The sequence below is a fragment of the Oryza glaberrima genome, chromosome 2, assembly GCF_000147395.1.
Source record: "Oryza glaberrima chromosome 2, OglaRS2, whole genome shotgun sequence".
NCBI classification, from domain to species: domain Eukaryota; kingdom Viridiplantae; phylum Streptophyta; class Magnoliopsida; order Poales; family Poaceae; genus Oryza; species Oryza glaberrima.
The window spans coordinates 28,283,664-28,309,608 of NC_068327.1; the positions used below are offsets into that span (position 1 = coordinate 28,283,664).

The 25,945-nt window shown below is 42.1% G+C and overlaps 4 protein-coding genes and 1 pseudogene across 4 annotated transcripts; 2 read left to right on the top strand and 3 right to left on the bottom strand.

Moving 5' to 3' along the window:
* The first annotated feature begins 7,961 nt into the window (after nucleotides 1-7,961).
* LOC127761451 (RNA exonuclease 4-like) lies at nucleotides 7,962-10,387 on the top strand. The gene is made up of 7 exons (XM_052285743.1): nucleotides 7,962-8,123; nucleotides 8,511-8,662; nucleotides 8,774-8,907; nucleotides 9,002-9,171; nucleotides 9,424-9,633; nucleotides 9,724-9,804; nucleotides 9,901-10,387. The coding sequence occupies exons 1-7, from the start codon at nucleotides 8,086-8,088 to the stop codon at nucleotides 10,127-10,129; spliced, it is 1,014 nt and encodes a 337-aa protein (XP_052141703.1). The 5' UTR covers nucleotides 7,962-8,085; the 3' UTR covers nucleotides 10,130-10,387.
* LOC127761450 (uncharacterized) lies at nucleotides 10,348-12,665 on the bottom strand (annotated as a pseudogene).
* A 1,662-nt stretch (nucleotides 12,666-14,327) lies between these two features.
* On the bottom strand, nucleotides 14,328-17,913 carry LOC127763699 (histidinol-phosphate aminotransferase, chloroplastic-like). The gene is made up of 9 exons (XM_052288479.1): nucleotides 17,591-17,913; nucleotides 17,250-17,333; nucleotides 16,776-16,930; nucleotides 16,557-16,654; nucleotides 16,312-16,420; nucleotides 16,055-16,212; nucleotides 15,546-15,688; nucleotides 15,311-15,451; nucleotides 14,328-14,733 (listed from the first exon to the last, which is right to left on the bottom strand). The coding sequence occupies exons 1-9, from the start codon at nucleotides 17,843-17,845 to the stop codon at nucleotides 14,599-14,601; spliced, it is 1,278 nt and encodes a 425-aa protein (XP_052144439.1). The 5' UTR covers nucleotides 17,846-17,913; the 3' UTR covers nucleotides 14,328-14,598.
* A 1,995-nt stretch (nucleotides 17,914-19,908) lies between these two features.
* LOC127763702 (uncharacterized) lies at nucleotides 19,909-21,003 on the bottom strand. The gene has a single exon (XM_052288483.1). The coding sequence runs from the start codon at nucleotides 20,749-20,751 to the stop codon at nucleotides 20,197-20,199; it is 555 nt and encodes a 184-aa protein (XP_052144443.1). The 5' UTR covers nucleotides 20,752-21,003; the 3' UTR covers nucleotides 19,909-20,196.
* Nucleotides 21,004-22,109: 1,106 nt separating this feature from the next.
* On the top strand, nucleotides 22,110-23,057 carry LOC127763703 (uncharacterized). The gene has a single exon (XM_052288484.1). The coding sequence runs from the start codon at nucleotides 22,437-22,439 to the stop codon at nucleotides 22,833-22,835; it is 399 nt and encodes a 132-aa protein (XP_052144444.1). The 5' UTR covers nucleotides 22,110-22,436; the 3' UTR covers nucleotides 22,836-23,057.
* The last annotated feature ends 2,888 nt before the right edge of the window (nucleotides 23,058-25,945 follow it).

Genomic DNA, 25,945 nt, shown 5'->3' on the forward strand with positions numbered 1-25,945 from the left:
GACACCGCCGTGGCAGCAGCCTGGATACTCCGCACGCCGATTGTTTCCAACTTAATCATGCATGCATGTACGCATGCTAAAAATTAGGGGCTAATTTAGTTGCCGCGTTCGCTACTTTATATAGGAACACACATATCAACTTAATTTAAATTTGTGATACCGCACAAAAATACATGCAAATATTTTTTTTTTTAGAATTACACATTATAACGCAGACCCTTATAACACACGCACACTCACCCCTATGAACACACACGCAAACCCTACCCTTATGAGCATCTTCGAAGACTCACAACGCACGCGCACTCACCACTATGAGCATCTTTGAAGACTGGGCCGGCAAATCCTAGAGAATTGACAAGTCACCACAGGCGCCTCGCTATCGATGGGTACGTCGCCTACCACTGAAAACACAGCGCCGTTAAATCCTGGAAAATTCGCTCCATGGGGAGTCGAACCCAGGACCTCAGGTGCTATTGAGGCTCTTGTAACCATTATTGTAACCATTAGGCTACATGCCCTTTCACAAATACATGCAAATATTAGAAAATGATAAACATTTATTTGGAGACAAATTGTACGGGTGGATTTACATTTTCTCAACGAATGATACAAAATATATTGGAGTCAAAATGCCTCGAAAGACTAACAGTTTTTTTTTCTACAAAACAATGCCGATAAATGCAGCCAATTGTTTGATCCAATCAAAATAAAATATGTTATTTTATAAGTTAATTACTCCACTGTTATTTACAGTAACTTTTACCCTCTCTTGATCAACCGTTCATATTACTCCACCTCTTATTACTTCTAAGTATCGCAAACACCACGAAAGCTCGGCTCGTGTGATTTAAAACTGTTTTGTGTTTAGTACAATCCATATATCCTTCACCTTCAGCTACTATGCTACAACTACAGGCAAGGGTATCCTGGCGGGCAAAACTTTTGGCTGAGGACAAAAGAAGGCACAGAGAATATGATGGCCTCCAGAAGGAACAAAGCGGCCGTCTTCGATCTGCTCTCAGATACTCATTGACCACCTTTCTCGTTCGCAACTACCAAAAGTCACCCACACATGTGCTCCATGCGCCTATCTCCCCCCGACCCTACCAACAACATCTATACAACCAATGAATTATAGCCAGAAGAGAAAAAAAATGCGCACACTCTCATCAAGGGTCAATATCACCATTTAACTAGGCTAATTTCATATGACTCATTTAGAGATGCACTTGATAGTACAGTGATAAGGGTGTATAGTTTTAATTGTGAGGTCTTGTGTTCGATCCTTATTACGCTCATAATTTTTCTAAATATCAGGAAAAATACTTGGAGGAACATCTCTCTAAATATCAGGCCAGCGGTAAACCGTGTACACTACACCAGCTAGTTTATTATAAAAAAGATTAATCTATAATGTGAAAGACCGGACAATTCACTTTAAATCTCGATAAAATTGATTCTCCGATAGGAGGAGGAAGAAGATGACGATGAAGAAGAAAAGGATAGCTTTGAAAATCTGTAGCCAAGAATGCAAGAGACATAGCTAGGCAGCCAGGATAAGCGAATGAATTGAAGCACCTCTTTACTCTTTAGATCGAAGGTGCAGCAGGGAATCCCATTCAACGCTAGGCATATCTGCTAGAGTATGAATCTGTTTCTTTTGCGAGCTAGGAATCTTCTCAAAGTTAGCACATATGTATATATATAGAGAGAGAGAGAGATGGGGCACAAAGCTTGTATATCTCCATGGAAAATATAGAATATTACTATTTTCCGCCGTGAGGAATATTACTGATTTGAGGCTAGCTGCATATGCGCTCGACAACGATGCCAACTAGTCACCCACACGTGTAGTCACGACAGCATCACCAGTTACATTATCCGGCACTTGATCACGTGATAAGATCGACAACTGTTTCGTATAACTTAGATTTTTGCATTAGATTTGCTGTTAGATACTTCTTTACAAAATTTTCCATGCCTCTGGAATAAAACACATTCATGCATGTCCTTTAGTTCACTTCAATTGCGAGGCAATATAATTCATTTATGTTTTCAAAGAAGAAATGTTTCTTAGGGGAGATTTGGTTTGCCCTTTTCTAAGATTTATCTAGCTATAGGATCAAAGATGAGAGCTACTCATCTCGCTAGCAACCTAGCACATCATGGAGAACCAAGACAACAACCAAAAACACCTCGCGGCACCTCGTCGCACTCTACTCTTGACTGTCGTCACCGGAGGCAGGTTCCTTGCCACCAGCGGCACCTGCCTCATAGCGGTGGTGAAAAAAGAAATCCTACATAGCCTTATCATCAATAGTGTCTAGAGACGGACCTAGACCCTTGGTATCCAAACCATAGCCTGGGCCCTGAGGTTCAGAAACCCACAAATCCAGTAGTCATTTTTTTCACTATGGTGAACCGAGATGACGAAAAATCAGTATAGGTCGGTTCAGATCTTGTCTTTAAAATGAGTCTCCTTGGTAGTGTCTTTCTGATCCATCAATACGGTCCTGATCATTCATTTGACCACGTCATCTATTTGGGGCATCGGTGGTGATGCCTCCACATGAAGAGCATTGGTACACAACCATGCGACTACAAGAAAGTAGCATGTAGAGTGGTGATTAGTGATGGTGGAGGTATAGCTTTCCCTAATATCCGACCTCCATATTTGTTTTAGATAAATAAAGTTTTTATTGAACTCAGCCAATTATCTCAAGATGATAAAAAACACTGAGCGTACTTTTGACCTCTGCATAATTAAGACGCACCCAGCCAAAACACACACACTAAAAGTGAAGATTGTATATGGTAGCTTGATGGATATGTAATCGGTGATTGGTCTTTATTGGTTGTTTCATTGATCTAGTCATTTGCTACTATTGACATTTGTTAGTTAGTTTCGGCAATGACGTCAACTTGAACGGCGTTCTATTTCTAAAAACATTTCCGTGAAGAATGATATTTGAGATTTGGGGAGAAATCTCTTGATCTTGGATTTTGCAATAAATATAATGTTCTTATTGGAGGCGTTACCATGAAGACTAAAATCTCACCACATTTTTATATAGCTATCGAGTTCGTATGTGTTCTTACAGTGACTCCGATTGTAGGGTTATACTTTACTATATTTCGGTCAATATTAACGTATATTTGTTTGCCCTTTTATTGTTTTCTTAGTGGTATATGAACTATAAAATGCCTAGCACTCATCCTTGCTCCTTCCATTACAAAATAAACTAATTAACCTAGTACTAAATATGATACATTGTTTAGGATATATGTATATACATATGTATGTATATATGTATATGTATATATATATGTATGTATATATATATATATGTATGTATATGTGTATGTATGTACACATACATACATACATATATATATATATATATATGTATATATATGTATATATATGTATATGTATATATATGTATATATATATATGTATATATATATATATATATGTATGTATGTATGTATGTATGTGTGTGTGTGTGTGTGTGTGTGTGTGTGTGTGTGTGTGTGTGTGTGTGTGTGTGTTTCAGTGTTCACGAGTGCATTGGCGAAATTACAACAGTTGTCGGTTCAACTTATCTAATGTACCAGAGAACAAGCTAGTACATAAAAAAATGTGCAGTTGTGGCTTTCTTTACTTTAAGTAAAAAATGTATTCAATTAAAAAGGTGAGTTTTAGAAAAATGCACTGGCTAGCGCCTGTAAAAGTCAAAATTGTAGCATTATGGTATCTCTCTTTTTTTTTAACTTTAAGTCAAAACTATATATTCTAATCCCTCCATTTCAGATTATTCTTATTTTTCTAGCAAATTCCGCACCTATACATCGTTACCTTATTAACTATGTTCCATTAATCGTTTCCCAAAGCTATCGATGAATTGAGGAGATGAAAGATCGTCTCACTTTGTAATGTGAGGATGGCAAGTATTTGATAAAAACTTTAAATTCTATAGTGAAAAGTGATCTAAAACGGAAGGAATATTTACGCAGTTATTATACTTCATCCACATGGGATTAATGTACATCTCCTTTAGTGAATGCTAGAGGTTGCAGATAAAATTTATATAGTGACATATATGGTGTATCTTATGCACACAAACTTTCACGTGTATACATCGTGCATACTAACTAACAATTATCACTAAAAAATGTATTAAAAATTATACATGTACTTCAGTAATATTACATTTACGTGTAAAGTCCCACCTTCGAATTCATTCTACATAAATAGCAACAAAAAATACTTTCAGATTTTTTTTATACCGCTAAAATATAATGAATTTGATATTAAGATTTTACACATAGGTGTAACACTATTGAAAGTATATGCACGATTTTTTTTCTAGATTTTTTTTTTGACATGGTATGCATGGGGTGTGCACATGAAGTTTGTGCATACAAGATATGTTCCTGACAAATATAACATTGTAACTAAAAAACTAGTTGGGTGGTCCACGCAATTGCATGGCGCACCCATTCAAAATAATATAAAATTTTACATATGATTTTCTTTAAAATTTGCTAAATAGTCATCTTGTTGTCTTAAGATTTTTAAAAACGAATATTATCATCATCGGGTATTCAATTTTATAGTTTTTAAAAGTCACACCATCGGTCACCCCCTTACTCTTTTGCCAGCTTTATTTTCTTGCTCAATCTGCCATGACTTCTATTCATTCTATTTGGAACCTTTAAAAATCAGTCTCATCAGGTTCTCATTTTTAAGTTCTTAGAGTACCCGACAAATTTCATAACTATACTCCTTTATAACCATGCCCGCTCTCATCTTGTTTATTGTTGGAATTTTAAAAATTGAATGTGATTATCGTTGGGTCCCTTTTTCAACTTTCTAGAGGTCCTGTCAACCACCATGACACTACTCTTCATGGCCTGCCACTATCCCTCCTCTTAACCATTATTGAGATTCTTAAAATCATACCCAATCATCATTGAGGTGTTGTTTTATAGTTTTTAGATTTCCCATCAACCGCCATCATTCTACCCCTTTACATCTTGTATGTTATTCATCTCTTTGTCATTATTTGCCATCGTTGTGTTCTAAAATAGACTATGTTTCAATATTTCTTGTTTTATTTTGATTTTTTTGTTATTTTTAAATTGTTTTGCTACTTGAACTCTTATTTTTATTTTTCTATTTTCTAATTTTATATTTGTATTTGTTTTAAACTTTAGTTAATCTTGTGTTGGGTTCTACATGGATTGTTTTTCAATATTTCTTTTTTATTTCAAATTTTGGTTATTTTTAAATTGTATTCCTATTTAAAATATCTATTTTTCTAATTTTAGAATTTATTTTATTTGTTGTTTCGAATTTTAATTAATCTTGTGATGTGTTCCATATGGTCTCTTCTTTTAATATTCTTTTTTATTCTGGATTTTAGTTATTTCTAAGTTGTATTCCTACTTGGACTATTATTTATATTTTTGTAATGTCTAAGTTATATTTTTTATATTAAATTGCAACTAATCTCGTATTGTGTTATACATATTGAATATTATTTCGATATTTCTTTTTTATTTTAATTTTCAGTTATTTCAAAATTGTATTCTTACGTAAACTTTTTTTCTCTGGTTAATGTTGAAATTTCTAACCTTTACAATGAACGTGGTGTCTACTTTCAAAACTATTTTAGATATATATTTTTTAATAAAAAAACTCATAAAATTTATATGTCATTGTAAGTATAGCCGTCTGATGCACAGATGCGAGCCACATGCCAGATTGTGGATGGCGGGGTAGAGGATTTAGGACATGGAGAATCTAAAATGTGTTCCTTTTGCCATGAGAGAATATATCACAAGTTAATTAAGTCCAAACTTATCGAAATGGAGCTGCAAATAACTCGGTAAATTAAGCATCCGTGGGACAAACAAGAGAAGCATCAACAAAAGACGCGAATATTAGGGAAGGAACTAATATCAAATCATTAGAAGGGGAGAGGCTTCGAACCCAGGTCATCTAGCCCACCACCTTGTGGAGCTAGCCGGAAGAGAAGCATCAACGACATGAGAGATACTTTCCCCCTCCGAAAATGTTCTCATATATATCTGGCATGTAATAAATTCCAATACGAGAATTTAGACAAAGTGAGTCCAGATTAATTTGTTATTTAATTTATTACCTAGGGAGTGTTTAGTTCACGTCGAAATTGGAAGTTTAGTTGAAATTGGAACGATGTGATGGAAAAGTTGAAAGTTTGTATCTGTAGAAAAGTTTTGATGTGATGAAAAAGTTGGAAGTTTGAAGAAAAACTTTGTATCTAAACATGGCGCTATTATAGGTAGTAATATTTTAGGACGGATGTAGTATATACGTAAGAAGAGAAGAACTGCGCTGCATGGTGATCAATCAGCTGCAAGAATAGGCGCTGGCCGGGCTGGGCTATCTACCTTCCTCCCTCCTATGATTGCAGTGAAAAGCATGCAGCAGGAGATTTTCCGATACCGCAGCGCGCGGGTCGCGGTCGACGTCGCGCGGGCGAGCGATCGACCGACCGACCATGCACAGGCGCGCGACGGCCCGTGCGGGGGGCAGGGAATCCGGCCCCGTCTCCGTCACGGGAGCTTCCTTTGACTAGCGCGGCTTCTCTCTCTCTCTCTCTCGATCGGTGGAATTTCGGGCGGGCCGGGGCTTAGCTCCTCGGCCCACCTCGCCCCGCGCGCCACCAATCCGCGACGGAGAGAAACGAGAGATGGAGCCCTCGCTCCTCGTCGCCTATCTCTCTTTCCCGGAGATCCGTCGCCGTCGCCCGCTCATCTCATTCCCCCCACCCCGGCCCCTTTCCACGGCCATCTTTTTGACCGGGAATATCTACCTTTTCCCTCCCCATGACCAACCCAACCTATACAGATCCATCCATCGATCAAAACCACAGCAGCACAGCACAGAACAATCTAGCTAGCTGCTGGTTGCTGCTACTCCATTAGTTAGGGCAAATTAAAGGCCACTCCTCTCAGCTGCACCTGATGCACACGGTCAATGCCACTGTGCTTTCCTCTCCTTCTCCATGCACAGTTGCACACGTACGGGCCAGCTCGCTCCTCCTCTTCTCATCGACGTATAGCCGATCGACAGATGAGGTGACCAGCGTTGCTTGCAAGCGGACTCGACGTATACACTGCAGCCTGATGTGATCACCTTGGCGGATCGATCGAAAACTGATCTCGCCGTCACGCAACTTGGTCTTTACAAGATTCAGAACAGCGAACCTAGATTATATATTTTTCATGAGTCGCTTGACCGATCGAGTCGACACTTGATGACTAGAGGCCGGGGAAAAGAAAAAATCGGCGTCTGAATTTACATATCGTTGTTGAAAGAATGTGAACGAGTACGTTGTAGCGACAGCCAGAATTTCCCGCTTTCGACCGATGGGGAGATAAAATTCTGCGCGGTTAATTTTTCAGATCTTTTCTACCTTTGCCCCCGATTTTCGATCAACAGAATGTAAATATATGTGCTTTACCTTGATGAGTTACACACACTTGCACTAGCTAGCTAGCATGTTGTCCCAAATGTAGCATTTCCAACGTGAAGGTTTGAAGGCTGGGTTTTGATGCTGCACTGTTTAACACATGTCATTGACTAAAGTCTCCAAACAACGTGTTAAAAGTGTTTTAGGAGTGACAACTACTTAAGGAGCCTAGGTGTCTGTGTGTCCCTAAGAAAAGGTAAAGACAGATCAAGAAAGGAACCTTAGATACTAGGAAGCATATATCCCATACTAAACTAGCTAGATTACGATAAACTGCAGGCTTATTCCTCAGAATGCATGCAGCAGTGACGACAAGACGGTGATTCCCAGGGGTCATTCCTTCTTCCTCGTGAAGGTTCTTCCATCCTTTCAACGTTTGTTGCCTCTATAAATAGCCTCTCCATGTTGCCTACCGTCCTCACCAACCTAGCTAACTAGCGCCCCTCGAGGTTTCAGGGAGACAACTGATCGATCAGAAACCTTGGTCGACCGATCAGTAAGAGCAACTAGAGACAGAAACCTTAATTCTCGATCAGCAGGAGTTGTAGTAGTGCTATATATGATGGACAGCAGGAGGGAGTCCTCGGAGACCCTGAGGTAAGATGGTCACAAACTGAATGCCATTACTACAGTAGTATTGCAAGATGAGCTGAGCATGCAAGAATGGTGTGTGATGAACTAGCTAATTAATCAAGCTTTAATCATGCATGATAGTACGTTCTTCTCGTGCTCTAAACATCGAGCTAGATATATAGGACCCTTTTTTTTCTTGTCCTAGCTAGTTCCATTCAATACCTTGAATATGCATGTATATATGATACTACATATTCTGCGCACGAATGAATGAGTACCTTTTCAACTTTCTTATCCCCTATTGCCGGTGCAAAGAATCAGAATTTCATAAATGCGTGCATAGTGCCTCGCTCGCGATATTCTAAAGACGCGATCGAACTCAATCGATGAATGAAAATGATGATCTCGCAGGAACAAATGCGCGGCGTGCTACAGGCAGTACAACCGGATGGAGCACCTGGTGGAGCACATGAAGGTGTCGTTCCACTCCGCCCACGAGCCCCGCTGCGGCGTCTGCGCCAAGCACTGCCGCTCCCTCGAGTCCCTCCGCGAGCACCTCATCGGTGAGTACACAAGTAGCCGTTTTTAATTTGCTCGGTTGATGCAACGAGCTAGTTTTTGTTGAGTTTTCGCGTGGTATCTGACGGTTTCTCGCGTACGCTGTGCGCATGCAGGGCCGCTGCCCAAGGTGGAGTGCGCGCGCGTGTTCGCGGCCCGCGGCTGCAGCATCTGCCTCAACCTCTTCGACAGCGCCGCCGCCGTCAGATACCACCGCGCCTCCACCTGCCAGTTCACCCGCGCCGCCCCGGTATGTAATCCCCTCTCACCTCAGTTACACTGCGCATGCTAGTTTGCAAGGCTTGTTGCTGAATTTGCCGTGGTTTTCTTGCGTTTGCATGCAGATGCCCAGGGGTAGCTACGGAGGCCGTGCGGTGGCCATGGCGTGTAAGATGGTCGGAGGAGGAAGCGATGGCTCGCTCGACATCTGCGCGAGGGTGTGCCTGATCGGAGAGGACGAGAACGTCATCTTCCAGACCTATGTGAAACCCACCACGACCGTCACAAACTACAGGTAAAATATATAGGAGATGATCCATTATTTTATTACTGATGATGTTTCTGAGTGTTAGCTAGTAGTACAATTTTTAGCTGTCATTGTTCGCATGTGTAGATCTATCGGACCAGAAAAGCAGAAAAGACATAATGGAAAACCGAGCAATAAACATACTGCTATAGAAACTAGCAGTAGAAATTAAAGGCATAGATCGATGGATAGTTTTATGAGATGATGAATGAGGGGATGATTTATGATGTTTCTGTTCAGGTATGAAATGACTGGGATAAGGCCAGAGTACTTGAGGGACGCAATGCCACTGAAGCTTGTGCAGAGGAGGATCCAGGACATCCTGTGCAACGGTGAGCCACTATGGAAGATACGGCCGAGGAGCTCTGGGAGGGCAAGGATCCTCGTTGGCCATGGCCTGGAGCATGAACTTGAGCGCCTGGGACTGGAGTACCCGGCATTCATGATCAGGTCAGCAGCACAAGGCAAATTAATTTGCTGCAAATTAGACCTTGCCAGTTTCTCCCTTGCTGACACAATTTATCTCTGCATTTTTTTCAGGGATACTGCAAAGTACCCACCACTGATGAAAACTAGCAAGCTGAGCAACTCCCTAAAGTACCTTACACAGGCATATCTTGGGTATGCAAACTTGCTAAGTCAGCTGTACAATCTCTATAGACTCTTAGACCTTGCATTATTAATGTTGAAGATACTATCCTTGAATCCCTATTGCAGGTATGATATCCACACTGGCATTCAGGATCCCTATGAAGATTGCGTGGCAGCGATGAGGCTGTACATTAGGATGAGATCGCAAGCCCACCCGAGAGACTACGCCTCCGGTTCAGGTGAGACGCAGAACAACTACCCAGCCTGGAGGCAGAGGGAGCTAGAGAGGATGAGCCCAGAAGAACTCCTGGCACTCTCGGGTTCAGATTACTACTGTTGGTGCCTGGATTTCTGAAGGCTGAACTGATCGGTTGAAGAGAATAAGGCAGAGCCAACATTGATGGTTTATTCATGTTTCGTCCAAATCTCTATATATTTATAAGTATATCTTGGGACTTGATTATAGTGGAATTGACTATAATGTATAAAGTTATCCTATGTAATGCTATCATATAATATTGGTGAGTTAGAGTTGTATGGAGTGATGTTAAACAGCGATGATATATAGCAAGAGGCTTTCCACTTTGCTTTTTTCTAGGCACTTTCTTTAATTATGTCTCTAGATGATGGCAATACCAACAAATCAGTTATGTGCCACACACCCAAATAAAAAGACCTATATAACATCATACAGAACGGATGAATGAATGAACATACATATTGTGCAGTGTAGCAAACTACCTCATACAACGCATACAAAGTACTGCAGTAAGTCATACCTGTGCAAATGTGTGATGATTGAGTGTGCGCACGAATTGCTCTGACATTTCAGTAATAATCATTGAACAGTCAGAACAGGTTTGACATCTGCAGGTTTAACGCTCAGTTCTCCTGAAGATTTAGCATTTGCCGTTAAGACTTTTTCCAGTGCAGGTTTAACGCTAAGTTCTCCTGAAGATTTAGCATTTGCTGTTAAGACTTTTTCCAGTGTACCTTTAACATCTCCTGAATTACCCTTCTCACCATTTTCCTCCCGCTTGGATTGACTCCTATTTAATTTGATGAACTCAAGGCACTGTCGAATGATTGTCAGAACCGTGAAATGTGTCTCAAAGTCGTTCTTGATGACAGGAGGATGGCGAAGGTTGGGACCATTATTGTTCCAGGTGTAGTTCTCGATGAAGTAGACACAATCTGTTCTCGCCCTGAATGAAACCTCTCGTATGAGCTCTTCAGCTTGTCTTGCTGATCTCATGGCCTTCTTGAAAGTCAATACAACAATCAAATTCAGACCTGTTAACAAGTGCTCGTCAACAAATATATTCATCTTTGCTAACATATGCTGAGTAAAATATGGTAATAGCAAGGTCTTCATAGATGTGGAAGAAAGAGAGAAACAAAGGAATCTCCATGAACATTTGCAATACCCTGATTCTAACACAACTACACAAGTTTGGATCAGAAAGGGTTATCTTTCAGGACATTATAGACAAAATATTCAGGCTGGTTCATGGTTTCGAAAAATATGCATATTAGCATATATCAGCACAGCATCTGTGCTCGTGTATTAATAACACAAAAAGCTCCATCAAACAGTCAATATTTGGTAACTGCTGACGGTCACACCTGAACATAAAGATGACAACATGACACCAGGGGACCAGTCCAAATGATAGCAAATCTCTATCAGAAAACTATTCAAAACTGACAATCTAGTTAACCATCAAGTGTCCACAAACCAAACCTGCAGAAATTACCATCCCTTGCCTTTTACCTACATGGTAGAAAATTGCATCTATTTCTTTAAGCAATCACAATTCACAACTATCCTACATTGGACGATGCGAAATCGCATCATCTTCTTTCTTCTAAGGACATAGCAATATAGCATTGTCTAAGCATCCGAGATATCTACGAAAAATTATACTACTAACATAGTTTTTTTTTTCGCAAACGCGCAAAAGGAATACTACTAACATAGTAAATGAGATATTGAGAATAATGCTTCAATGCTACTGTTGCTAAGTTGCCGAGTTCTAGAACCTTCTTGAAGCCGAGCAGACTAACCTTTCGCCCTCACGGCGGCGGAGATCTCCGGCAGGCGCTTCACGGCGGCGTTCCGCTCCTTCGCGGGCGCGTCGCAGCGCAGCGCCAGCACCACGCACTCCGGGTTCCCCCCGCTGATCGCCGCATCGATGTCAGCCCTCGTGGCCCTCGTCGCCTCGGGGAGCGGAGGCGCGTCCAGAAGCTCCACCACGGCTTCGTCCGTCCCCGCGTCACCGCTATCCCCGGCCACCGCCGCCTTCACCCTCCGCCGCTTCCGCGTGCCGTCGGACCCGCCGCCCGGCGGCGACGCCTCCGCGCGCAGCAGCAGCGGGCCTTCCTCGGCCGCGAGCGCGCGGCACGCCGTGTTCACCAGCGAGCTCTTCCCGTGGGCGCGGAACCCCGTGATCAGCACGGACGGCGCCGGGGCCTCGGCGGCGTCCTCGCCTTCGCCCTCCCCCTCGACGACGCCGTCCTCGTTGCTCGCCACGAGGGCGGCGACGGCGTCGCGTATCTCCCGCCGGAGGGAGGCGACGGCGTCATCCCGCCGGAGCCCCGCCGCGACAATGAGCGCCAACGCGCCGGCGGCGGTCGCGGCGGCGATCTTGAGGAGGAGGGGAAGCCGCGGTATGTGCATCGAAAAGAAGGGAGGGACCCTTTTGTAATATGGGATTTTTCCCAGGGCTTGAAGTGGATAAATTATGCATTTGTTGTACTACTATCGCAGGTTTGCAGTTCCATGGAGGCACAGTGGCAAAGCTTTTGCGAAGATTTGGAGGAGATTTCCATGGAGGCTTTTCGACGAAGCTGCATGACGAGCAAGTATGGAATGTCGGGGAATGCATCATTTGTACTAACCTGCAACCTACAAATTTTGATAGCTGTGGTATTCTACTTATCGTATTTACAATACATGATGTGTGGCCTGGTACATTTATTTTGTATCCGAGATTATTAAAGGTATATATACGTATCATATTAGAGGTATAAAAGCTTTGGCTTATAATGTAGCTTGAAATCACATTGTATTTTTAGAGAGAAGGCCTCACGGCCCGGCTTTTTTTTGAAAGCCACATACGGAAGAGTCATGATATGGGGGTTATCCATTTTTACAAAGGAAACACAATATGACACCAACAGGTGAAAACAACTAGATGAAAGCAGCAAACCTCTCAATCTCATACAAAAGGGCGAAACAGGATTAGGCATAAGATAAAACAGACACCAACACAAAAGAACATTTGAAATCACATTGTGCGAACATAGTTCTCATCAAAGTAACCTAGTGTGCGGAGCTAATGCACAAGGAATCACAATGTGCGAACAGTTTCGTCATTATGGTTGTTTTGACCCATTGAAATCGTTATGTAGTAAGGGGATTCACATCCTCTACTATAATGGCACTACCATTATAGACACTGACGTGTGGACAATAGGAGGGTGGGACCCATATACCAGTTGTGACATTATGGTAGAGGACCCTCACCCGTATTAAAGAGGTATGTCCTCGACAATGGTTTTAGTCATGTGGACCCTCATGTTTAAGAATATTTGTATTGTAATTGCATTTAGTTCTTGTGTTTCAAAAATGCAATATAGCTATGAAATATTTGTGGTGGTTATGTTTTATCCATGTTTTCAACTTTAGCAGAGATTTTACTCCTATTTTTCTAACTTTATGATATTGCCCTTATTTTTTTCAAATTAAACATATTAATTGTTATATAAGGGATTCGATATTAATTGTTAACTGCCGAACTCCTGGTGCGCCTGCACCGAAGGCGATGGAAGAAGCTTTAGATGAAGCCCTCCGGGAGGTTCTTTGCTTTGCTTGTGGTGTTGTATGGGCAAATGTTGTGCCGCATCGAACTTTTTTCTTCTGCTCACATGGAAAGAACTTGTGCCTTTTGATGGCGTTTAGCCTCGCTATTCGCTAGGACACGAAAAGGATAATCAGATGCGGTGATGCTCCCTTTTCAGGCCTACCGGGTTGCGAACCATAATGGCAATAGCTTAATATTCCCTCCTCCCCTAAATGTTTGACCCTATTGACTTTTTTAAACATGCTTGATTGTTCGTCTTATTCAAAAACTTTTGTGAAATGTAAACTTGTGTGAAATGTGTAAATATATATATATATATATATATATATATATATATATATATATATATATATATATATATATATATATATATATATATATATATATATATATATATACATATACATACATAAAAGTATATTTAACAATAAATCAAATGATAGGAAAAGAATTAATAATTACTTAATTTTTTTTAATAAGACGAACGGTCAAACATTTTTAGTAAAGTCAACAGCGTCAAACATTTTCGGAAGGAGGGAGTATGTGCTTCAATTCCTCACTGAAAAATTATAATTGAACATGACTCTCCATATTTGTGATGTCACATGGGATTTGCAATGTCTGAAGATTTTTATTTTTATTTTTTTAAAAAAAGGTGCATAAACAATCTAGCCAGTAGACTTGCCATACTTTTACGCTCATATTTATTCCAATCAGGGCACGGCAGTACAAATTCTTGCTTCGAACAATCACCTTGAGAAGAAACCCAAGTCGACCAACACAAAAATGCTGGACAAAACGCCACTGGTCAAAACAGAAGAGTGTATTATTGAGACATAATCGACCCTAGAGGATGCACCTTATTTGTGTTAGATTGATGCAACCTCCATTGAGAGACTGCATCTAGTGCACTACCGCGGGCAAGTGCTTCAGTGCTTCCGTCAAACAGATGGGATGATCACAGTTGAAGTGCTTTCAGGCCTTTCATTAGTGCATCGGTATGCTCTGGCTTGCCCACTGAAATACGAATATATCCCTTTAGTTCCTTCTTGTCATAGTGGCGGATCATTACTCCCATCTTCGCAAGGTCTTCCTGAAAATTGTTTTTGAACAAAATTATGTGAATGATGCTGCAGGCATTATATTGTTGAAACTAAATCATCAGCATTTCCTTTCAAAGTATGAATAGTAATGGTCTTAGACACAATAACTATATTTTGACTTCCAGGTTGACATTTTACCACCTAAGAATATAACAACAGAAGCAGTTATTACATTGTACCACAACAAAATACAGCAGAAACTTGTACTCCATCACAAAATATAAGCATTTTTGGATCTCGACACAGTCTTCGAGATGCTACTTTAACCAATAATATCTATAAAAATAAAATGTTTTAAATATAAAAAGGGTTACATATTATGATAGTTTGATCAATGATAAATCTAGCAACATCAATTTTACATTATTGATCTTTTTTTATTTTTTTGCTATTAATAGTCAAAATTAAGAATGGTTGACTTGACACTATGCTAAAAATGTTTCTATTCTGGGACGAAGGGAGTAACATATACTACCTCTGTAAACGTATGATGTTGGTTAGTTCAATTTCGAACTAACCAACTTCAAACAAAAAGAAATGGAGGGAGTACTAACAAGCAGTGCAAACCTTTATTTTCTTTGCATCTTTGCCTGATGTGACCTCGCAGAGAATAAAGTTAGAGTGGCTGGGAAATGGTTTTAGGAATGGTATTTCTTTGAGAAGATCGTACAGCCTGTCCCTCTCTTGTAGTAGCAGATTTTTCACTTCCTTCAGTAATGAAATGTTCAACAGAAGCACAAAGTTAGCAGATGCCAAATTACTAAACAAAAATTTATTTATGATATGTTTCCAGAGCACATACCTCTAAATAAGTCGGGTTCTGCAAGGCAGCACAGGCTGAAACTTCTGCTGCTACAGAAACATTATAGGGCTGCTTAGCCCTCCATAAATACTCGATTATGCTTAGAGGAAATGCTCCGTAACCCACACGAAGTCCAGCTAAACCTGCAGTATCAATAATTTGTAATGAGGTGTCATTTTTGGTTCATAATTGTGTGGCAAAAATGCCTTCAATGAATCAGCTAGACAAAGCCATGCTAGTAACTACTAAAAATTAGCATGATTCAGTAAAATGAGTTGGCAACATAAGAAGAATTGATTATTTTATTAAATGCTCCCTTAGCAATGTCTGGACATCACATAATAATGCAGCAGCACTAAAAAAAAATTATCTAACGAAAAATAGAAATTCTAGTACAGATCAGTGATTTCCATGCAGTACTATGAGAAAACAGGTGAGGTTTTTGGATTCTTCAGAGGATATAGCCCGGTGCAGACCAGAGAAGAAAAAGGCAAACAGAAACTACAGACCTGCTCGTTTGCTAAATGTCCGAAGAACAATCAAATTATCATGCTTCTTAACCCATGACATCCTTGTTTGAAGACTCGAAAACTCAATATATGCTTCATCCAGCACTACAAGTATTGGAAGATCAAGGATCTTTAAAAGATCCTCATCATTGATTATGCTGAAAAATAGAATTGAGGTAACTCAGCGAAATACTAAGATACAGAATCTGGACAACATACAACCAAAACAGCCCCATTCTTGCATGAGAAAGGTGTACCTGCCATCTGGGTTGTTCGGAGATGTCAGAAATATGCATTTTGGCTTTTCCTGTTCAACCACTTTGACAATCTGTGCAACGTCTAGAGAAAAATCAGGAAGTCTCGGTACTACATAAGAGTTCAAATCAGGATTACATTAGAGGGTGGTAACTGGCATGTCAAACAGTATAAGAAGTGAACACCGAATTAAGACATTACAGAAGGCTCAGTAAATAGAAGTACAGCTCAAGAAAGAACTACCTACCCTTGATCACAAGTGCACCATTGACTGACGCATCAAACTCATACATCGTAAAAGTTGGAGGGCAATCAACAATTTTGTCACCTGGTTCGAGTACACATCTGCATTTTCACCATTCAAACTAGGCTATTACTTTTTTATTAAAAAAAAACTAGGCTATTACTCAACTCGGATACAAAAATCTCGTGCAAAAAGCAGGTATAAAACAAGCTACATGCTAACCTCATTATTAAATCAATTAATTCATCTGCACCACATCCAGCAAGTATGTACTCAGATTCAAGACCAGAATCTTCAGCAAGAGCAGCACGCAACTGACGGCTTTCAGGATCAGGGTACACATAGGGAAACTTCAAATTTCCTAATGCTTTAGCTACCTGTATAAAAGAGATATGCATTAGATGGAGAGAAGGTATAAATTATGTACAATGAGAATCCAGCCCTTCGTATGCTCATACAAAGATCTGTTAAATTTTCTGTTGGAAGTTCAAAGATAGCTAGTGTTTCTAATATGCCACTTTGAATTGATTTATAATATGCTAGTACTATTTTGAATTTGAATTATTAGGATTCATTCTTAATTTCTTATAACACATGGTTCATGTTGACATGGTCAAACTACTGTTTCTTAAGAATGTATTGTTTCAAGTATTAGAGGTAGATGCTACTCTTGTTTGGGTATTACAAGAAACTCACCTCCGGAGGTGGACCATATGGATTTTCATTTGCATCCAACTTGATTATATCCTCTGGTTTACGCCCAAGCCGAGCGGACAACACCTAGCAAGGAGAGTTCTAAATTTCAGATAACAGCAAAACCACTATGAAAGTGGCGCATCACAAAACCAACAGTAAGCTTGGTAATACTACTCCTATATAAGCTCAGTAATCTAAGCTTTACTGCTGTCTTTCACAATAAAGAACCAAACAGCCTCGGGGGCCTCGGGGGCATTTCCACAAACACCTCGCGCGGCACGGGAAACGGTGCAGCGTTCTCCACAAACTCAACCACCAGTGGGAAAGAGTGCTGCTCCTACCTCGAAGGGCAGGATGGGCTGGTACGGGGCGAGACTCCTGAGGTGTTCCCGGATGAAGGAGGCGCCGCTCGGTCCCCTCTTCGTCTCAGCCGCCGCCGCCGCAGCAGCGGCAGGCTCCTCCACGGAAGCGGCCGACGCCATGGGGCGGAAGGATACCCTGGACGTTGCCGGGCGGCGGCGTCCCCCCTCGCCGGCGACGAAGTGGGCGGCCGACCGGTGCGGACTCTGGATGCGAGCTCGGACGCTGAAATCCATCAACGAGGAGGTGCGGCGCGGGCGGAGTGTGTTTTTCAGGTGGCCACGGCTCGTGTCACCACGGAGGGCCAAGCGAGACGGAGAGGAGAGGAGAGGAGTAGGAACGAGATTCGCGGGGCCCACGCGCGCGACCGCCTCGAGATTCGTGCCAGGGAGTCGGGTCGACGTCGACCCACTCACGACGCTCGCGTTTATGAGTGGCCCGTCACCGCGCCGCTGGTCGCCTGGGCGTTGTAGTCGCCGTCGTCGGCTCGTCGCGAGTCGCGACACACGGCGGCGTTGTTTTCGCTCGCGCGCGCGCGGCGCGTGAGCTGCGCAGACCAGCTCACCAGCGTCCCCCGCGGACGAAGCCTTGCAGAGGCGGCGGCTGGTTGCGGAGGGGACCAAAGCGTGACGGACGCGGGCGTGTTTGATGTTGTTACGCGAGCCTATATTGGCGTAATGCGTGGGGTACGTATACGATCCAAAATCCAATCATCACGTGCGTGTGCGTGGAGCTGAGGTCGTTGTCCGGTGTCGCTTGTCGACCGAGACACGGCGCACCGCGCACCGACTGGATGGATTCTGTGTGCACGGCGGTCGGCGGCGATACATATGTCGCCGGCACGCTCTGGGAGCTAGCTAACACGGAACCTAACGGATCGGTGACTGGATTTGGGGAATGGGCTTCTATAACTCCAAGTGCATGCGTACTCGTTTGCTTCTCGGAGGAGTATCAATCAAAAGGTTTGTACAAAATAAAAACCGTGATACCATTGATACAACGAGAGCTTTTATCAAAAGGTTATGCAAAATAAAAAATTTATACAACAAGAGCTTTTATGATACTTGCGAGCTACTTAGAGGTATTGAGAGGTAAACAATATGGGCCATGGATAAAAAAGGTGGTAAGATATAGAATAAAAATCATGGTAGTTGTGTAATTAACTATATAAAATATGGGCATTTTGAGTGAATCGAATACCTGGTTGCATTGCTCAGTAGCATTTGGTGGAAAAAATGTAAATCATGCGTTTAATTTGGGCATTGAATAGATCTTATGGGGAAAAATAGGTTGTCTTATTTCTTCTACCTTTTCGGTTTGTTCTTGTTATAGGGTTGAAAGTGGTTCACTGGAATGAAACAAAGGGAAAAGCACTACATGGTTGAGGATTCAACATGGGACGAGATCGAACGGTTAATGGCTAAGCGAATCTTATCGAATAAGATTTATTTTATGTAGTTGATTAGTTATTTACATATAGTTCATAAATTTTGTTGTATAAGGGACTGGAATGAGATATCCTTCTATATTTTTCTTCTACATTTTGGATAGGTGCACCCGCAAGGAGACACGGTAGAAGCTATGGCAAGATCTAAGTGACACGAATAATTAAAAAGAGGAGTTTTGACGTGTTCTTGGGAACAAAACACAAATATAAAGAAAACCATACAAACGAGAACTTTTACACTAGTAACGTGTTATTTGGAATAAAACAAAAATATATAGGAAACCATGTGAATGAGAATATTAGAGAACGTGACGTATATCTAGAGGAAATGACGCAAATAAGAACATGTACCCCAATACCAGACAAACGACTTAACTAGTACCTATGCGGTATACCGATTTAAATTTAGGGACCGTTATGTTCTTTTTTTCTCTACTAGCAAAATCATATTTTTATCCTTGGTACCTGTACCAATGCTTTAATGCTATACATGTCATTCACTACAATTGATTTTTTACTCTTTTTTTTAGAATGTGAACACCGTAAACATACAGATTCAATCCACACAGCCAAAAAAGAACATAAATAGATTCAATCAACATTATTGTTCATAGCCAAATTTGTGTATTTTGGAGTATTGTGTAGATTGAACTTTACATTCTATGTATTATGTCTGTGAAGTGATATGTTTAATCATACATGTCATATATGACATTGGTAATATCGTGATATGTACATTTGTGATTTGTTAAGTGTGCGCGAAGTTGTAAATACACTTCCGTCTGGAGATTCAAAGTCCTCTGAAAATATACAGACCAAGTGGACGCTGCAGGTGCAGGGTGAGCATGCATGCAGGCCAGCAGAGAAAATGGCTCCGTCAGCGTCTGTGTTACAGACTTAATGCCGTGTGTTTTTTATTCATTGTCCCTTCTCGACTCTGAAGTTAATATCGTGATATGTACATTTGTGATTTGTTAGTTGTCCACTGAAGAGCGATGCAAATGGAAATGGCCGGAACAGGATGTAATTGATTAAGAACTCAATGAGCAATCATCAGCCAGAAACCGAGCTCAACGCCTGAATTATGTTGCGACTGTCCCTAATTAAGCTTGCATTGATAAATTAAGTACTCTAGCTAATTTAGTCACAAACTCTCTTGAGAACGAGAGGAAACCTCAAGGCTGGGTGGGCATGTTCGTCGTCTCCAAACTGATCCGGACGATCCACCTGCTCCGTCGTCCGGCCCCAGAAGCTCCCGAACCAGAAGAGCCCCTCTTGCTCGATCAGCGCCTCCCACACGCCGCCGTCGTCGTCGTCGACGGCGAAGCACCTCTCTTTCCACCACCCCTCCTCGTCGTCGCCGCCGCCTCCGTTGATCCCGCCACCGAATGCGCCTTGGAATAGATCGTCGTCGTCAAATAGCTCCTCCAGCTGTTTCTTCACGCCTGCAGCCGGGTCGACCGTGCTGCAGCCTCTCTTGGCCGCCGCCGCCGCCGCCGATGATGATGATCTTCTCCCGTGCCATCTCCGGAGGATGATCCTCTTGGACTTGACAACCACCTTCTTGGGCAGCCTGACGAAGAGGAACACGGTGATCTGCAGCACCAGGCACGGGCAGCAGCAGCATACCACCAGGCAGTCCATGGCCACCAGCCCGGTGGCCTCGGCGCCCGCCGCGCACGACGACGACGACATCGGCGGCGGCAGTCGGAGACAGATCGATCACCGTATTTTGGACAGTGGATAGGAGGAGGAGGAGAAGAGATCGATCGAGCTTAGCTATTAGCTATAGCTAGCCCATGCCTAACTGCATCGTGGCTAGCGTGCCTGGAGGAGTGAGACGGAGGTGTTAGTTTAGGTTGCTTGAGAAGCTCGAGTGGCTTGACGGATCGATCTCGTTGATTCTTTCAAGCCAACTCATTGCTCATCTCCCTTAAACAGGCAACTAACAGCTAGCCTAGATTGGCGTTTCTTGTACTGAAGTTTTGGTCTTTGGAGCTAATAAGGCATGCACGGAAGCCACGCACGCGTCAGGTAAAGCCACGCATTTCCCGTGAATCTTAACGAGCGTTTTCTGCTGGTAATGGTATGACGGCCCGTAAACCGGTTTCTCTCTTTTAATTCCTAAACATTTAACTATTTACTACTTTTAAGATATCATGTTTAACTATTTACCACTCGTTGTTTATAAGATATAGAATAATTAAAGAGTGTAAATAATTAAATATCTCTCTGAACCTCTTCATCAGCTGAGGCTTGGATAAAGTAGTACAACATCGTCAAATAAAAAAGAATGCGGTTTGAAAGCTGCTGTTAGACTAAAAATTAGCCAATGATATAAAGATTATGGACCATATGATGTGGTTGCGTGGGGGAGAGATCAACTTTTTCTTTTTAATTTTGTTAAAACCTGTTTTAAACAGAAAATAGAAAACCATAAGGCATCGTCCAGGCAAACTGAACAGCTGAGCGTCCATATTCTGATTACGCGAAACATCACTGATTCATGGCGAAATCTGAAGCTCAATTTTAAGGATTTACAGCTGGCCTGGATAAATAAGGCTGTGCATGCCTGCAAGAGTGCAAGGGCCTCGAGAATGTGGGGCGAGGCCCAGCAGCGGCCAGTTTTTATGTTGGTTTGGGCCAGGTTTAGACCCAATTTAAACTTTCAGGCCAATTCCTTTGGGCCTCCTTAAAGTAGGATTTGCTTGGGCTTGATCGGCAGTATTTGCGACTGGCGCAGCACATCATCGTCTCAAGGAAGAAAAAGTTGACATTTATCCATAATTAACAACAGCAGAAAGTAGAAACGGAAAAGGGCGAGAGTATGGAACAAATGGTAGAAATAACTGCATCTACCCTGTGCCTGGACAAAGTCACAAAGACAAACGTAAAGTTGGAAATGTTTCATGGGAAACCACCTTGCATGTTAATCAAACAACACCAGTAAAGTCCCTGATGTATACATTTCTCAAGGTTAATTCGCAACCCCTTGCATCTTCCTGAATTTTCCACGGATAGTATGACTACCAGCCATCACACTTTTGCTCCCTTTCCATGTAGTTCTCCACTCGATCCGAACAAAAGCCGTCCTTGCAGTTTCAGAAATGCAGACTTTGCTGTTTGCTCTCCTTTTTTTTCCCTGAACTTTTCTGCACCTATCCTCCTTTGATCCTTCGACACATCACCATCGTGGAGTAGTAGTAGTAGTTTTGCAAAGCGAGCTGACGCTTTCGACGAAACCTCTCAATATTCCATTCCTGCTCCCATCCCATCCCATGCTATGCTCGTCTGAATTCTGATCGTCTCCTCCCCAACTCCACGACGATCCCACTCAGCTGGTCCATTCCATCGATCACACCCCCCCACTGGATGCAAGAATGGCGGCCACTGCCATGCCGTCGTCGATGCCGCCTCCGCCTCCGGCGATCGCGACGTTCGCGGCGCCGCTGCAGCCGGACTACCAGGGCTCCGTCGCCGCCGCCGCCGAGGGGGCGGCGGCGCGGGGCCACGGCGGCGGGGGGTCCATCGGCACGTTCTTCGCCGTGCTCGCGGCGGTGCTGGTGCTCACCCTGCTGTCCTGCGTCCTCGGCCGGGTGTGCGCGCGCCACGCCGACGGGCCCGACGAGCGGTACGACTGCGCCACGCTGGCGCGCCGGTGGTGCTGCTGGGGGTCGCCGCCGCCTCGCCGGGTCGCCAGGCGGCGGGAGGCCAAGCCCCCGCCGCCCGTGGTGGAGGAGGTGGCGCCCGCCGCCGAGCTGCCACCGCCGGAGCCATGAACTGGAGATCGCCGCCGCCTCGGCTTCCCAGGTTGTTCCAGCCTACTACACATCCAAGCTCCAAGCTTCCAAGAATTAGTGGTAGAGTCTGTAATCGTAAATGTTCTTTGAAATCCTTCTGTTCTTCATGTTACCATTAGAAGTTCTTAGATTTCAGCCCCCTTCTTTGTACACTGATTAATGGATAAATTATACATTCAGTTCTTGATACAAACTTATGGATGTTCTATACCAAAGTTCATTTCTTCAGTTCTCTCTTTTTTTTTTTGAAGGAAACATGTCTTCAGTTATTGACTGTTTTTTTTTAAATCTCTGTGAGATATATAAGAGAGCTAATTAGTGGAGATCATCTGTGGACAGCACTAGTGATTAATAACATAATCAAGTTGTGGTGGGCTGGCGACCCCTCTCCGCTGTGATAATTAAGCTGGTTTAGCAGTGATTACATTTTCAGACAGACCTGTGCCGGAATGTTAGGTGTGCGTGCATGGCACGGTTGGTGATCACAATAAAGGATGTACGCCTACCCACCACATGGACGGCAGAAGAATTGTCCGTGTACGTACCAGACCACTACTACCAAGTACCAACCAGCTATCTATCGCTCTGTTTAGTTACAAAGTTTTTTTCTAAACTTCCAACTTTCCATCACATCAAACTTTTCATATACACATAACTTTTCTATCACATCGTTTCAATTTCAATCAAATTTCCAAACTTCAGTGTGAACTAAACACAGCTTATCTATCCACGACCACATCTAATTCCACGCTACAATCATCGTTCGGCGGCGGCGGCAGCAGAAGCATCGCCGAGTTGGCTTCTATCGCGGCTGATTCTGCAGGTACGAAAGATATCAACCTCGAAATGGGATGTGCGGTGTTGCTATCAAAATCAGTGTAGTAGAAGTCCAGGGTGACCAGAAGGCGGCGGTAGTTGACAAATGACAGCGAGTCGGCAACAGCTGAAGCTAACATGGTAAAGGATTTCACTTCTTGAGCAGAAGTCCAGGCTCTCCAGGCAGTTGGTTTTCATGGTAGGAGTAGTGGTAAGCATTATTACTGGAGCAGTATAGTACAATCTACGGCAAGGTGTTGTGTTTACGGAATTACTCCCTCCGTCCCATAATATAAGGGATTTTAAGTTTTTGCTTATAATGTTTCACCACTCGTCTTATTCAAAAAAATTATGTAAATATAAAAAATGAAAAGTTGTGCTTAAAGTATTTTGGATAATAAAGTAAGTCACAAAGAAAATAAATAATAATTTTAAAATTTTTTTTAATAAGACGAATGGTAAAATAGTGCAAGTAAAAACTTAAAATCAGGACGGAGGGAGCACGGTCGGACAGTAGGACGACTGCCTGTCAAAGGATTCAGAACCCAGGCAACAAGGTTTGCTCGTAACTGCCACGAGAAGATGGTTGCAATCAACCAATGCTACGGCCCGGCCCATGCTAGCCGGGCGTTCTTCTTTCTCTTGGGCTATTTGCTTAGGTAGCAGGAATTCAGGGAAAACCTATCTGATGAACTTGTTTGAGATTTTACTTACTGTATTACTTACTGTGTATGGTAAAATGTTAATAATTTCCTGTCAGTTGTGAAAAACATTCCTAGGTCGATACCTTTTTTATGTTTTAGATTGGATTCATTTAACGACGTGTGTATGTTTTGTCTGAAAGATACTCCATGACGTTATGATTTCATTAGTTGTTGCACTTCCACGGCAGTACTATTATTTTATTATCATGGAAATTGGTGGTCAGAATTGAAGTCTTAAGACTATGTTAATGTAATACATATATTTTTGGATAAATGAAGGACGAATGAAGCATATTTTTCTTAAACGGAATGGATATATAGAGGAAGGACGTCCCTAAGCTTCTTGATTGCGTATGTTAACATGGTGCTTTTCTTTTGAACTTTCGTACAAAGTCGAATCCATTTTATACTTTTTGATATGAAAGCAACTGAAGATCAACCAGAGTGTAGATTAGATTATAATGATATGTCATCATGACCTCTACCAACAGGTCCTAATGGATGATTTTGGTGAATTTTGAAAATGTTGTCCATGGCAACTATTATAGTATGTATAGTCACGGATCACTCGTTAATTTTACCCTAGGCCGTCGTATATACATATCGCCACCTTAATTTTATACTCCCTTTGGATTGATATCATTGGTCGTTTTAGATATGTCCTCACAAGCAAGAAATTATTGAGATTCCTATTTCCTATTCTACGACTCCTATTAAATACTGTCGAGCGTGTCATCTAAGCCAACACCAAATTGCTCTCAGCTGGATTAGTGCATGTATCATGGAGTCAGCAACCATGGGCACTTTCTCGTTGGCCTCTCCCAATGAGTCAGCGGCCATGAAGCCTTAATTGTCGACCTCATACATGGAATTCATGACTACGACCATGGAGTTGTTAATATGGATCTCCTCATCATTAGCCTTGTACATTGAGTCAGAAACTATGGTTTATTGGTTCTACTCTCAATTGAAACCCTTAACACAACTTGGGACATGTATACTCCCGCTTAAATTCTCTTTATGAGTATACATGTGCGTGAAGGTAACCACAATGTCCCAAGGCAGGTGCAATAGACGAAGCACTGAAGTAACTGAGTTGAACGCGAGCCATGCATGCACTTCGTGTACAGAAAAGTTGATATAGTAAACAATAACACCCGGAATACATAGGGACAAACTTGTGATAAACCTCAATGGAATCGCTTCAACGATAAATTTTACCATAGACTGCCAATTGAGCTTAAATGACTAATAATATCATCCTGGATGGAGAAAGCCCCTAGTTAGAGTTACCGTTATGTCGATTAGTTATGCACAAGAAAATAAGTATTAAACTCTAGCGTATGATCCAAAACATAATGTACGGTGAAAAAAACTATCATGCTTAGCTAGTTACCTTTTATCTGTCCTACCACTTTCTTAATAACCTATTTACGGAGCAACATGGTGAACACATAGAATTACTCTCACTCCTGATCATGTAGCATATCCACTATGTTTCTTGTCATTCCCGCCATATATTGATAGATGGCACTACATTTTGTATATAATCTTATATTAACAAAGATA